The sequence below is a fragment of the Macaca fascicularis genome, chromosome 8 (genome assembly GCF_037993035.2).
Source record: "Macaca fascicularis isolate 582-1 chromosome 8, T2T-MFA8v1.1".
Lineage (NCBI taxonomy): Eukaryota > Metazoa > Chordata > Mammalia > Primates > Cercopithecidae > Macaca > Macaca fascicularis.
This window is the reverse complement of record NC_088382.1, coordinates 142,422,612-142,437,767: the sequence shown is the minus strand read 5'-3', so window position 1 is coordinate 142,437,767 and position 15,156 is coordinate 142,422,612. Positions and strand designations below refer to the sequence as shown.

Here is a 15,156-nt window from a genome sequence, read left to right as displayed (position 1 = left end):
CATAATGAAATGAAGCTTATTAGGAAAACAACTGAATTATGTTCCCATTCTTTCCACCTATTACAAAGAACAAAACAAAAAAGCAAAACCAGATCAAAATGAAAAAATGATTCAGTAGAAAATATGGCAACTGAAGGAAAAGAGGTTAATATGTCTGATAAAAGTCTTCTGAATGCGAACATCTTTGATTATTCTGGAAGGCACAATATGGAATAGTTCATGAGGAAACGTGTCATATTCACTCAACTGATCATGTATTTCATTTGTCGCATAAAGAGCAAAAAAAAGCATCATTTACCTACTGACTTCAAATAACTGTTATTCGTGTCTCCAACTTAGAATACTAAACTAATATGAGAAACTCAGGGTCAACACAAATCTTGTATTATTTATATATATAGATATATAGGGAGATAGATAGATATACCCATGTGAAAGGTGATTTTGAAAAAGACTGCGCTAATTCTTGAAAAATTAGTAGTACTGAAACAGTAAAATCGTTAAAAAATATAATCACAGAGGCATTTTTCTTTCATTAAAAAGATTAAACTGAAGTCTAGACTACAAATATTATAAGAATGAATAAAATGTATTGCAGAGGGAAGTTATAGACAAGTGAGGACAAAAAAAATCTACAGGAATAGTCTTAAGTAAAAATAGCTATGCTGGGTCTTTTTATAACTTTCTCTTTTTTTTGTAATGAATCAGGCCTCTCAGTATGCTCAGATTATTAGTTGAGGAGAGTCAAACTACAGTGGAATCTGTGTTATTAAATGGTAAGGATTCTCAACCAGCAGTAGTCTCTAAGCAATAAATCAGTAAGAAATGTCTATGGTTTTTGCCCCTGGAATAGTTTCAAGCCTTCCCTATCATATCCACCTGAGTTTTTAAAAAGCAACTTCATAAAAATACAATATAACTACAATCAAACTGTTTTTAATGTATCTTATAGGACAAATAACTAGTTTTTAAAAATCTGTGCTCACTAGTTTTATTTATCACTGAAGAAGAAAGCTGAGATACAAGCGTCAAATCCTCGACTTGTATTAATTCTGGGGAAAGTGGTGATTTAGGGGGTTTTATACACCCAGAAGAATCTCCAGATTCATGTTTGCATTTCTTGCTGCGAGCCTTCCCTGAAGACAAAGTTGAGGATAACAGTGCAGGTTTCTGAGTGTTGGCAGAACTGCTAATGTCAGCTTCATTTTTTTTCTGACTTTGAGGTTTAGGTGAAATCGCCTGAATAAATAATAAAAAATTGATATTTTTATTTTGGCTTCTTCATTTTTGTTCTTGTATTCTATTTTGACTGTTAAGCAACTTTAGTATCCAGAAACATTGTTAAGCAACATATAACATTTCTATTACAAATGAAAAACCAAAAAGAACCCCACAAATTATTAACTAAAAGTTGAATAGGCTGTCTTTAAAGGGATGCTGTCAACTTTCAGTCTAAATTCATTTTTTAAAATATATTATTTGTAATATTTTCAGAATATAAAATGTTATCTTACTGGACAAATATTTTCAGTATTAAATAGAAATATACCCCTTTAGGAACCATAATTGCCAATGACAATAATTCGAAAAATAAACAGCATCTTCATGTTTTAAAGGATTAGAGGAATACTTAATTTAAGCTTTTGACTTTAGATGTTTTCTTATAAAATCATTTCTTTTATTAAGTTGAATGTGAAGGTCTAAGTAGACAGTTTCCCTTTAAAGAAAGATCTGAACAGGAAAACAATGACCAAATTAACAAAACATTATCTTTAACTCATTTTAGCGCTGAAAGCTAGAGTTTCATAAGCACAATGCATCATGAAATCAGAGCCACCAGCAATATAGAGTTAAAAGACTAAAAAACAATACAAAACAAGCAACAACAACAAAAAAAAACCAAAGAGATAAAGTGTAAGTTAAAAACATTGGATTTAAAAACAAAATACGTCGCATTCTTAGATGAGAGTTTTTACCTTCTTCCTGCCAACTGATACTTTTAAAAAAAAATTAGAACTTTGTCAGTTCTTTCATAAAAGAATATTTTTATTCATTTGGCTGTAAAATTTCCTACATATGTTAAAATATGTGTGAATGTGTCCATTTTTCAAAACAAGAGAAAATAGCTACATTGGATGAATTTGTAATCTATGGTGCTGCAATACCTCTATCTCTTTCTGATACACTTATCTGAGAGCAAAATATATAATATGCATTTTTTGAAAATCGATTCTACCATAGGCCTTTATAAACAGTCAAATTGCTAGCACCATAAACAACGTGCTTGTCCCCAAGAAATCTTTTTACTTTCGTATCTTGTGGAGAATAACTATCAGGTCTACTGTCTGCAGTTCTCTGGAGTATGAAAGATCATTTTCTGGGGACTAAATAAATAAATAAATAATTCTGTTCCCACTGAGACACAAGTCAAATTTTGCTGGGGAAGAAAAGTGCGTATTTGGTATTAAGTAGGGCACCTTGAATGCTCTACAGACAGCATGTTGGACATACCATATAAAAGGCCTGGTGTCAAGTGTCCCATTCATTCAGTTGTCATCATTTCTCTGATTGGATTTACTCATTATAAATGTGTATAAGTGCAGATTAATTATTTGAAAAGGTACTTCACAAATGGATAGTATTCCTAACCTTATCATAAAAGGTGTTGCCAGAAAAGTAATTAGAGCCATTACTTGTAAATAAACAATTTTATTGTTCATCTTCACATATGTGAAAGACATCACTACAGCATCCATTACTCTCAAGTTACAAAGTTATAAAACAAGATTTTAAAACTTAATACCTTGATAAGGTGCTTAACTTCTAAACAAGGAAAAATTAACATTGTTTTTAAAACTTACTGAGTTATTATGCATCTAATGCAAGTTTTATCCAAAAGTAAATATAACATGAAATATCCCTAATACAATAATCTATAATTAATAAGCTGAGAATTGGGGTTCAAGACCACAGAGTTTGAATTTTTTAAAAATATAAATAAGTCCATTAGCACAGTAAGTTTTGACTACAGGCCTGTTATCAGTCGATGTCATGAGTGACATTACTTCAACTCATTAGGAAACAGAGGTTAGTAACAATCAATACCTCTCCTTTAGGTCTATTGCTGATACCAATTGAGATATAATTAAAAGCTTTATAACTCGGCTTTTTAACTATGAAGCGAGGCTAACACATAGGATAAAAATAAGTGTTTGGTTACAAAACATTTTCACATTGAAGTCAACCTGAATGACAAATAGAAAATGAGGGAATGGCGTGGTGTTCCTTAAAATCTAAAATAATTTACAAAGTTTTCATTAATGATTGTTGGTCTCTTTGTTACAAAACTGGCAAGGACTCTCAAAATTTTTTAATTATGAAAATAGAAACAGCCGAGTTACACCATTTTCCTTTCTTTCTTTTTTAAATTCAAATTCAAAACGTGGTTTTCTGTACTTTTCTCTAAGATAGGTACTGCCCTCTACACTAACTTCCACATTTAATAAGTACTTTTCACAATCACATTCACCTCAGCAGGATTGTGCATAATCAAAGATTGACATTGTAATGAATTTTCCAGAAACATTTTATTACCCAAGTCCCTGATTTATCGCATTCTGAGAATACCATAAACAGTGGTGAAAATACAAAATATTGTTATATCTGGGACGTTGAATATAGTAATACACAGTAAAAAAAGTTATTTAAAATTTGGTTGATATATTGACAATAACGGCAAAGACTTAACCGTTTGATGATCACAGAAAATCAGAAGGTATGATTCAATGACATATTAATCAATTTAAAAGACCCATTGATTTAATACAACATTAATGGAGGCACCAAAACAACGCATTGTTATCAAATCAGGCCTAAAATAACCCTGAAAAACTCAATACAATATCAATTAAATTTGGAATAGCTTTTAAAACGCATCTAGAGGAGAGCAAAAGATACTCATTTTAAAGACTTCTTTATTAGGCTACTAATAAAGAAAAGTAATACAAAAAGGATATATTAAAACTACATTAAGGCTCAGATTTTAAAACAGGAGAACCAAGGAAATCCAGTTATGGCTATTACTGCGTTCTTATAGTCTTACAGTGCCTAAGAAGTTAAGCCCTTAGAGAATGTAAAAGCATGCACAGTTCATTATGTACAAGTATTGTGGGAATCTGAAGGTAGCCAAGGCAAAATCTAGCAACTGCAACCTTCACTTTTAAATTCCTCTATTAGGTGGTTTAAAGACAGACCCTTAATAGTTTTTTAAACTCTCTTTTTTTGTAGTTATTAAAATATACATCCTAGCAAAAATGTATGGCTCATTGATCAATTCATAAAACACATAGTCAGTCTAACAACACCAATTGTTACAATATAAAAGAAACTTCTTACAAAAGAAGTTTTATTAGATGTCAAAAAACCCTGTTTTAACTCACAAATGGAAAGTATTTGTGTAAGGGTCTTTTTGTAAGCTAGTTAAAGGTGATCCAGCTGGAAGCTTATACCCTGGGATGCCTGTCTCCAGGCCTTCAAATTTTGGAGACAAAGGCTTTAATGCCAGTCTATGAAATCAAACACTAATGAAGTCTGTAGTTATCTGTATACCTTGGAGAAGGCAGAGTTAAAAATATATCATCAATTAATTAGCTTCCTATTCCCATATCTGATCAAAAGGGGAATTTCAATTACGTAGATATTAGAGCTCCGTGATCATTCCAGTGGGAACCCTGAAAAAAATCAAATGCTACCATTTCATACCTGCTCCAGCATTGGAGCTGTTTCATTGTAGTCTTCCTTTTTTTCAGCACCATCCACCCCAACAGCTTTGGATGCCAACAAACCTTGAGAAAAATTGTACAGAAATTGCTTATTAGAAAAAATACTGATTTACACCCTAATTAACTTTTCAAAAATCTTAGCAGTTGAAATTTCCTATACTTTTTAATATATAGGAAGTAGTCTCAAATGTTTTCTTTTCGAAAATACAAATATGCTTAATAATAAGCCAAGGGACTGAATCAGAACTTAAGAGTTGCTTACCCAGTTGTGTGGGTTTTAATATTACTCAATGAAATCACCAAAAACACACACTTGCACACATACATTTATTCTGTAAAAAGTTAAAATTCTATGTCTTCATGTCCAGATTAAGGTTGCTCAGGTTGCTAATACTTATAATACAGGTTTTGTCTATACAACTATAAAAACAGAATAAGAAGAAATCCTTCCAAACATCTAGAACATAAAATAAGATTTTATGTTGTTTTAGTAGCTAAAAAAGCTACCAATTCTTAAGTTCATTCAGATCCTTTTAATCTACGCTTTATGTGTGCCCAGTTGTACCTCATCTTCTTATAAGAGTTTAAACACAGAGATGGATCTATTTTATATTAAGGGGAAAAAAGTGTGGGTCCTTCCTAGAACATCTGAACTTAACATTATAGTTTATTTTGTCATTTTGTCTATAAAAGACAAAAATTTTTAGAAGTCCCAGTTTTCTTCTATGTATGTCACTAATTCTCAAATTTAAAAGACAGAATAGGCCAATGCGGTGGCTTATGCCTGTAATTCCAGCACTTTGGGAGGCCGAGGCAGGTAGATCACTTGAGATCAAGAGCAAGACCAGCCTGGCCAACGTGGTGAAACCCCGTCTCTACTAAAAATACAACAATTAGCCAGCTTGGTGGCAGGCGCCTGTAATTCAAGTTACTCAGGAGGCTGAGGCAGGAGAATCACTGAAACCCAGGAGGCAGAAGTTGCAGTGAGCCGAGATCCCGCCACTGCACTCCACCCTAGGTGACAGAGTGAGACTCCGTCACCTCCCCCCCAAAAAAAGACAGAATATTTTATTGTAATATATAACTATCAATTTGAATCCCAAGACATTAAAACTCTGCTTTAATAAAATATAGGCATTTACTTGGTTAAAATTATTTGCTAAGCCTGTCAGATACCTTCAATGAAGTCTAGTTTATAAGCTTTGTTTAAGGCCACCCTGCTCATAAAAAGTCACCAAAATTCATTTCTGTGTCATTTCAAAGTTGTCAGTTACCTTCAATGAAGCCCAGTTTATAAGCCTAGAACAAGTATTTGTTTTTGTTTATGGTCACGCTGCTCATGAAAGGTCACTAAAAATCATTTTTTGAGTCATTTCAAAGTTGGCCACACACAAACTTTGCTCCAAAGGAAGCATGTCTAACAACTGACAACTTAATAGTAAACTGACTACAGCAATTATACTACATACATTACAGAAGCTGTCCACAACATATTTAACAGGAGAAAAATGGTGCCCCCTCAAACACAGTATGATGTAGAGGTATCCATGAGGCAACATGTCTTGACTTTATCAGATAGCTACCCTAAAGAAGTTAAGTGATCAAGGTAGGAATTCACATATTAAAATTATATTCTTGGTCCCAGCACGGTGCCTCACGCCTGTAATCCCAGCACTTTGGGAGGCTGAGATGGGAGGATCACCTGAGGTCAGGAGTTTGAGACCAGCCTGGCCAACACGGTGAAACCCCGTCTCTACTAAAAATACAAAAATTAGCTGGGTGTGGTGGCACACACCTGTAATCCCAGTTTGGGAGGCTGAGGCACGAGAATCACTTGAACCTGGGAGGTGAAGGCTGCAGTGAGCCGAGATGGCACCACTGCACTTTATCCTGGGGGACAGCGTGATACTCTGTCTCTAAATAAATAAATAAATAGATAGATAAATAAAATTATATTCTTAAAGTAGTACTCGAGCAAATTCTAAATTAGGCAAAAGGTACCTAGTACTCAGAATGTACTTTAAAATAAAAAAGGCTGAGTGTAAGACAATGATTTTGATACATCTATGATTAGTATTAAAACTGGTATTTAAGGTCTGGCACAGTGGCTCATGCCTGTAATCTTACACATTGGGAGGCCGAGCTGGGTGGGTTGCTTGAGCCCAGGAGTTTGAGACCAGCTTGGGCAATATAGCAAGATCCCATATCTATATTTAAAAATAAGTAGAAAACAACAACAACAAAACCCTGGTATTTGTACCAGTTTGAGATTTTTAAAAAAAAAAAAAAAAAAGCAAAAACCAAAAAAACTACATAGTTTGTTACAGTCTCACACCACATCAACTGTATATAAACAATTTTACAAAAACAGCTTCAATCCTAATTATATTCTGAACATACTGAATATGTATTTAACATTTAAAGTCACATTCATTAGGTTTTTATTCTCCAGCTAATATTCTTAAGGCCCAACAAACTATTGAAATAAAAATAATTAGAAAATCAAGTTGTTCTTTTGCAGGAAACTGAGTAGAGTTCTTTTTCTAAGGACTATTCAAACAGGAAAATTTTGCTATTTAATATATTTATATAATTATATTTTTTACTTTCTTTCCTTTCATATAGGTGGTAGAAATAGTTTTTAATACTCAATAGATGAAACAGATCACAAACTAAAAAACTGAAAATAAGGTACCACAAGCAATAAAAGAAACAAAATAATTCACCCATAACATACGGATTTACATTAGGATATTACAGATCCAGTTTATTAAAATCCCTTTCCATTAATGGTTTGAGAAGGAAAAATAAAAGTATTGTAATGTGTTCACAAAAAGTAATGAGATTTCAGAAAAACTACTTAAAATCAGATTTTAAAATGCATACTTGGTTATCTAGAGAATTTAAAAGCCCAAATATGATTAATAAAGTTTTTTCACACTTTACATTCACATCAACTTACAAAAGAGTTATTAAATATAAACAACAAAATGGAACAAATAATAAAATAGGTACTTGAAGAGACAACTCTGACTACTTCTGCCTTAAGAGGCAGTCCAAAATCTGTTATCTTAACCTGCTAATATTCCAGGAAAAAATGCACTATCCACAGAAAATGAAAAGAATTAACTGAAAGGAAATTATCAGCAAGTACCTATTAATTATCAATGTATTACTAACAGGCCCTCTTCTAGAAGAATATACCTATGGGATAAAATTGCCCAGTAAGAATGCATTATGCTCCTTCAAGAAATTATTTAAATTTAGGTAAAAGAAGAATATCAAACAGTCATCAGTTCCACCCACCAACAAAGTTACAACTTTCCAATATTCTATATTAGCCATAAAAAATACACAGCTGGTCTTTTCCTGCCAATAGAAATAAGTAGAACAGAGCCCAGAGCTCCCTGGAATGGGAAAGGGAAACAAAGAAAGAGCAAAGTGGTTAAATTCTTGGTCTACTTTTCATCCAGGTATTTCAAAACACAATCTTCTTGCTGGAACTAAGAATCAAATATTCTTGATATTATTATCAATAACATACTACTGGTCAATTCAAATTTCAGGATTTTTTAAACTTTTTAAATTCCTTAAGTTACAAAAACACACCTAAGCTACCTGAAATTCCAGAAACTCTTAGAGCCTATTAGAAAGAGACCATGCACTAACTGCTGATGTCTTTCTCCTTTGGTCCCTCGATAATCTGCAGTGTAGTCTACTCAAATTCAATTTGTTTGCAACTTTGTCCCAAAAGTATGGACTACTAATTTTCTAAGTAAAATCATTTATTTCAAATCAGTATGCATAAGCCATAAAATAATAGCTATCAATAAGGTACATTACATAATGAAAAATATGAACCAGGAAGTTGTGTGTGTGTGTGTGCATCTATTGCACAGTATATGGAATATGTATATATGCACATATATGAAATATGTATATGTGTATATATGGAAATATATATGTATATATGTATATACATATATACATATTCCATATACTGTGCAACTATATTTTCAATGTCTACCTACTTGGAATCTTTGAAAAAAGCCATCCTTGTAACATTCTCTATATATAAATCGGGTTTAAAATCATCACATGGTATGTATGTGGCAAAGTGAATAGAAAGAATGATAAATATATGAATTAAAGTTATCCAATAGCTGGTCCACTTATTTAAGGTAGAACTCTTTTAAAAAATAACAAAATAGAGTGGAGAGAAATACATCAGAGCAGGCTGCCATGATCCCAGCCCCAATCCTCTCAGTAGTAAAGGACAAAAAGACACATACAGATGAGCTTGATAAATTTAAAATATACCATAATGCCATAACAAAATTACTATGTTAGTTCTCATTTATCTTTATAACCTATAAATGAAATTTACTGTACAAAGGCAAGCCTGAATTTCAACTACTGAAGACAATCTTACAATATCTATGGTCTTTTTGCATGACATAGTTGCAACATGAAATCAGAAATAGATGTAGAAAGATGAACTATTAAAAAGATTATCACACACTTAAATTTTCTGAGTAAATAAAAAGATAGTAATGGCTTCACATTCATAAAATCTTATGCTTTGCTGCTGCTGTCAAACTATAACTTATTCATCTGAGACCCCCGAGGGAAAGTGAAGAGAAAATCCCTCCATGGAAGGGAAGGGTGTTACTAAGCAACCAGTATTACAAACTTGAGGCACATGGTAAAATGGTACTTTCTTTCCCCACTACTGTCTTTTCAAGGCCATAGAGAAATAATGCATCATTGTGGGCTCAGCTGAGTTTTTCTGTTGCAGTTTTTTTGTTTTTTTACTTCTTTAAACGTTGAGCTTGAATCTCCCAATAAGGCATATGTAAGAGTATACTGACTGAAACTATTAAAAGCAGGTTATCCAAATTGAAGGAAAAAAAAACATGATGCTGGAAAGCTGGCAGTTGTATCATGTCAGCGTCACCTCCGTCTTCTTTGATCTCGACTCCTCCAACAATGCTGTTTCAATCTTTGTATCACAGGAGTTAGAAATACTACTCCACTTCTGCCCAGCACATAGCACTGGGTTCCATATTTTAAGGCAAAACTGAAGTCTCATGCCATAAGAACAATCAGAGAACATTTGGCTTTCTCCTTAATAGTTTACAAGGAAAAGGTATAACGGGTTAATTGATTTAAAATATTTCCTCTCCTGGGGCCAAATATGTCCTTTATCAGACACAGGCATGAAAATAATATATACAAATGGCAAGAGACTAAATATTCTCACCTGCTGAAACCAATTATAATCACCTAGATGAACAATATAAATAAAACAGTGGTTCTAAACAACCCTCAGCTCCAGAGTCACCTTTCAGTTAGCTTCCTCTCTTCAGAAAATGGTCAAAATGTTCAGTTTACATTTATTCCTAAATCTGACCATGAAATCAAGCTTCTTCAAGTTGAAGCCAACAAAGGTTTATACAGCTTAATTAGGCCAAAGGCACTAAAAAAGGTTCTGTCCTCATAATAAGAACATATGACTAAATCATGAAAGTATTTAAATTCCCCTTTTAACATTTACTCAGAAAAGGTAAATATGTTCACAATTTCTTTTGAAGACTAGAATTACCAGGCTGAATAGACCATGAAAACGGCAGGATGTAGTATGACTGGCCCCAATTCTAATCCTTCAATCCCCTCTTCCATGAACACTAACCAGGCTAGAATTTTCAGTGTTTTCTAACAGCCTAGCACGGCTATTTCCTAAACTAAACTACAAGAAATCATACGGAAATAAGCCCAGATGCTAGTGACCAACCTGAAGAGTAGAAATTAAAAAAACAACAAGAAACTTACAGAAATACTTTCACATCAGAAATTCAGAAATCAACAGATTCAGGAAGTAAATGTAAGTCAGTCATCTTTCCAACTATATATGGCACCATCCTTAAGTAAGACTGGTCAAGTATACGAATGTATAAAAACATTTAAAACCTCAGAAATTGTGTCACCATAAGTTGACAAAATAATTCTTCTAGAAACTATTATCACCAATGTAATTTAAAAAATGACTGAGTTTTGTAGCATTCATCCTTATCAACCCTCACAACATCCCTGTGAGGTAGGTAGAAGATACGTGCTATTTTTCACATTTTAAAACAGAAAAAGCTGACAGTGTTGAAAGACGCTGACTTTGAAGAACCAGAAAGTAACTGTCAATGTTAACAGGTCTATGACACTAAACCAAAACCATTTTACTTCATTAAAAATAAATTACTCTAAAATTAAACCTTCCATTTCCCACCCCCCCCAAAAAAAATCATTGTAGTTTACCAGTAATCTTGTTAAGTCGAGCTCTCTTTGCCTGAAATGAGTTGCCTTGATTATTTTTCCTCTTGTTTGATAATGTGCTCTCTGGCTGTGGAAAGACCATCTTTGGAACGTTCTCTACATGAAGTCCTACTTTTAATAGAACACATATATGAGAGAGTTTATCTAGAATCCAAAATTAAAACACATGATTTTTTAATAGCAAAATAGTAAAAATGTTTTTCACATTAGTTTTTTAAATCTACTACTTGATACAGACCTTTGAAAAACACAAATCCCTCCAGACTAGTATGTTAGAAATAAAAGACAACTAAAGCAGTTATTCTTAAAGCAGTAAGAAAATGACTTACTGCTTTTTCCGTATTACATATGAAGCATATACAGAAGCATATAAAAGGTTGAAGAAAAAACACAAAAGAAAAAATTTCAAACAAAAACCTGCTATCAAGAAGTTACAAATCAAAAGCTCAACCTATTTCTATTCAAGAATACTGAGGGCATCCAGTATCAAGTAACCCAAACTAGACTATTAATTTTCAGGTCTATCTGTAAAATGCTAGAAAAGTTAGCCATCATATTATGCTAGGGAAAAAAGCTTAAAAATTTAATTATACATTCAAAATCAAAGGGGCCAAGGGATTTGACTTTACTACGAGTTTACCAGTGTCATAAGGAATTAACGTAAGAATGTATTTTGTACCAAATGTTTCACTAGATGTAGGCAGATCTTCCTTCTTCTCTACGTCTGGTGTGGCTATACAAGCTGAAGTTTCTTCCTTCTTTGAAGGTACTTTAAACCACTTTCTCTCATCTTTATCCTTATCTTTATTGCTGTTAGCGCTGGTTCGAGGTTTACTCCCTGTTTTGTTCTTGGCTGCAGCTGCAGCAGCTGCTTTGACTAAAGCTATCCAATCCTCCAAAGGAAAAACACAAAACATGTGAAGTATTAAAAATTAATTAAAATGTAATTACACTAATAAAAATATGTGTCACATTTTCAAAGCTATTTTCACATGTAACCAAACATAAATATAGAGAGAACAATATTTACATGATAGCTCAACATGGTAGGTTATCAAATTTAATAATCGAATGAGTTAGATTGTACAACCTCTCATAAAAATAGGAAGCACATTCAATAACAGGTATTCCAAGGATATATTTTTACAGGAGTTAAAATCTAAAATAGCAGAGGAAACCTATGGCAGATACGGAATACTACATGACATGCTACCTTAGTATTTTAGGGCTCAAATGTTGCATTCCATCTCTTTCCCATAATACAAAGGACTATAAAAGAAGGGAAAAATGCTATCTTGCAATTCTACAAAGATTAAAAATAGTGTATTCCCACCTACCAAATTGCTATTCCTTATTAGGATGAATGTACCATTCAAATTATAGTCAATCTCATAGAAATCAAGAAAGGTATGATTTTTATTATTTTCTAAAGCTACTGAAGTTCAGATAGCAATTTATCACAACAGCTTAATAATACTGATGAAGAAGAAAAGAGCTCCATTGACCAAGGTAAAGCATTAACTGTCAAAACTCCATATTAATTTATCTCCCCATACAACATCCTAGGTCTTTGTTTGGTATCATTCCTCTGAGGTGCAAATATTTATTTTTCCTGTGTTAGTTTGTTGTTAAATACATTTTACTATTGCATTTTTAACTAAAAATGCTTATTATAAAAAAAAAGGTGTAAGGAAGTATAAAGTGGTCCTAACATTTTAATTTTCACAATCAAAATGTTTTTAAGACAAATATTTTAAAATAAATACAAATATCTCTACAAAGTGAATCTGCTGAGACCACTAAGCTTTGTCAAATAGACTACCAGTTCAGACTTACTCAAAATACCTTTAATCCCTAGTCCAAGCAACTAAAAATTTCACAACATCAAATGAATTTAATTCATGGTTTACATTAACAAATATAAGCAAAATAGGCTAATAAAATTAAGCAATGAACAATGTAGATTAACACTACCTTAAAAATACATGGTGAAAACAATAAGCCATTTAAAAAAAAATCTGTATTCTAACTCTTTCTCTCATGACTGAAATTAACTGAAAACATGTGATTGCACTTAACACATTCAATCATCAATTTTCTACTGAACACCCTGTCCTATATGCCAGGTACTAGGCTAAACATTCAGGAGACCGCAAGTGGTAAAAGACTGGTCCTGTTCATAAGTAATTCACGGGTAAATGCAATTAGCTATAAGCCGTGACAAGAGACGTACTAGAGAAATAAACAAAATACTATAGAACAGAAAAGACAAGACTGATTTTGACTGAAGAGAAAGACTAATGCAAAGCTTCAGGGAAAATGATAGATGAGCTGAACCCTAAAGGTAAGTAGGAATTTCCCAGGGAAAGCGGTAGTGGAAAAGGAGAAAAGGTTACTCCAAGCAAAAGGAAAAACATTAAACAAAGGCCAGGAGTGAAAGTGTACAGGAAAGTGAAAGAGCGATGAAAGGTTCAAGGAGCAACATGGGTAGGTAAAAGCAGTAAAACATGGGTAAAACATGGGTAGGTAAAAGCAGTATGGCTAAGTTGAGCTTTGAGACTAACATTTAAGCAGTAAGAAAAGAAAGCATCATCAATGAAAAAGAAAGGATTGAGAGAGAACAATCAACAAAGTGGGATGAGAAACAGAGAAACAAGAATAAGTATAATCAGACAACCAAAAGGAAAGTGTTATATGCCAGAGATCATATGTTTGCAGACCTATTAAGAGTAGAGCATTTAATTCTGGTTCCATATTGTAGGGAAAATGTTAAGTTGTCAGAGTTGCTGGAAAATGTCAGAAGTAATTTCCATCCCAAGTTGTTTTCTACCTCCAATAAAGAAAAAAATTAAAAAGAGACTCATACTGCACCTTTTAAAATCTAAATGCTTTTTAAATGCTTTTTAATCATACGACTTGCATGGGAATCACTGTAGCTGTGTGATTAAAGAATTCTCTCATTGTTTTGCTCTTTTATTTTTACGTTGAGTTCTATTTTGTGTTTGCTTTTATGTTTATTTACATAAATTTATGGGATTCATGTGAAATTTTGTTACATGCATATACTTAGTAGTGATCAATTTAGTGTATTTAGGGTGTCCATCACCCAAATATAGTACATTTTTATTAACTATAGTCATTCTACTTTGCTATCAAACACTGAATCTATTCCTTCTATAGAAAAGCTTCATTGTTAAAAATAACTGAAGTGTGATCTTTCCATCAACTATAACTAATAATGATGTTTTCAAGCTTTTTGTAGATAATAGAATATTGCACTAAAAAGGGCAGTCTTTGAAATCAGAAACTCTGGGTTAAAGGAATCACTTTGCACAGAATAAGCAAAATTTTAAGTCAGTCAGTCACTCAATTCTCTAAGTTCTGAATTCTTCAAATGCGAAACAGAAATATTAGCCATACCTATGTCAAAGGTTCTATGAGAATCCAGTGAAAGAATGTACACAAAAAATGTTTTGTAAATATTAATAGCAAAGGACCTATGAGCCAACCATTAACACTAGTGAGTTACAATGTAACTTTTGTATCAGCACACCCTCAGGAAGAAGAAATGAGAGAAAAGGCAAGTACTTCTGTTACAAGCTTCCAAATTAAATATGTAATGGCTCAATCTCTCATCCTGTAATTACTACTGCTCTTATTAGAGTAGAAAACCAGAAGGAACAAGGAGGTATCTCATAAGATGAAGGAATCAATCACCCTCCTATAATATATGTCAGTTTCATAGCTATTTATGTATCAACACTACCATGCCACACAAAATTATGTGGAAGAAGAAAAAAATGTAGGTAGGGAGAAAAAGAGGGGATCTTATTTTGGGCTGTTAACATGTCTACCTTCTTTCCCAGTGAGAAAAATGTCTACAAAGAAAGTATTAGAAGGACTACAGCTCACATTGCACCCACTATAATATTAAAAGCTCTTTAAGGTGCTCAAGCTAACCTCTTAATGCAAGCAGAAGTTTATCCAGTATTAACCAACTGGTTCAAAGTCAAAGACAACAGAATTAAGACTTATTTAGGCTTAAGAA

The 15,156-nt window shown here is 32.9% G+C and overlaps 1 protein-coding gene across 36 annotated transcripts in view; it reads right to left on the bottom strand.

Moving 5' to 3' along the window:
• The window catches only part of PHF20L1 (PHD finger protein 20 like 1), a 74,270-nt gene that overhangs the window by 33,847 nt on the left and 25,267 nt on the right, over positions 1-15,156 (bottom strand). For 19 of the 36 annotated variants that reach the window (XR_012416646.1, XR_012416647.1, XR_012416651.1 and 16 more), the window contains 4 exons: positions 11,788-12,001; positions 11,091-11,219; positions 4,762-4,844; positions 987-1,239 (listed from right to left, as the gene is read on the bottom strand). Coding sequence is in view for 22 of the 36 variants with exons in the window: in XM_073999495.1 (XP_073855596.1) it covers positions 987-1,239; positions 4,762-4,844; positions 11,091-11,219; positions 11,788-12,001 (679 nt within the window). In the remaining 14 variants the exon portion in view is untranslated. The remainder of the gene's footprint in view (positions 1-986; positions 1,240-4,761; positions 4,845-11,090; positions 11,220-11,787; positions 12,002-15,156) is intronic. The other 17 variants (XR_012416648.1, XR_012416653.1, XR_012416660.1 and 14 more) reach the window with 1 other exon arrangement.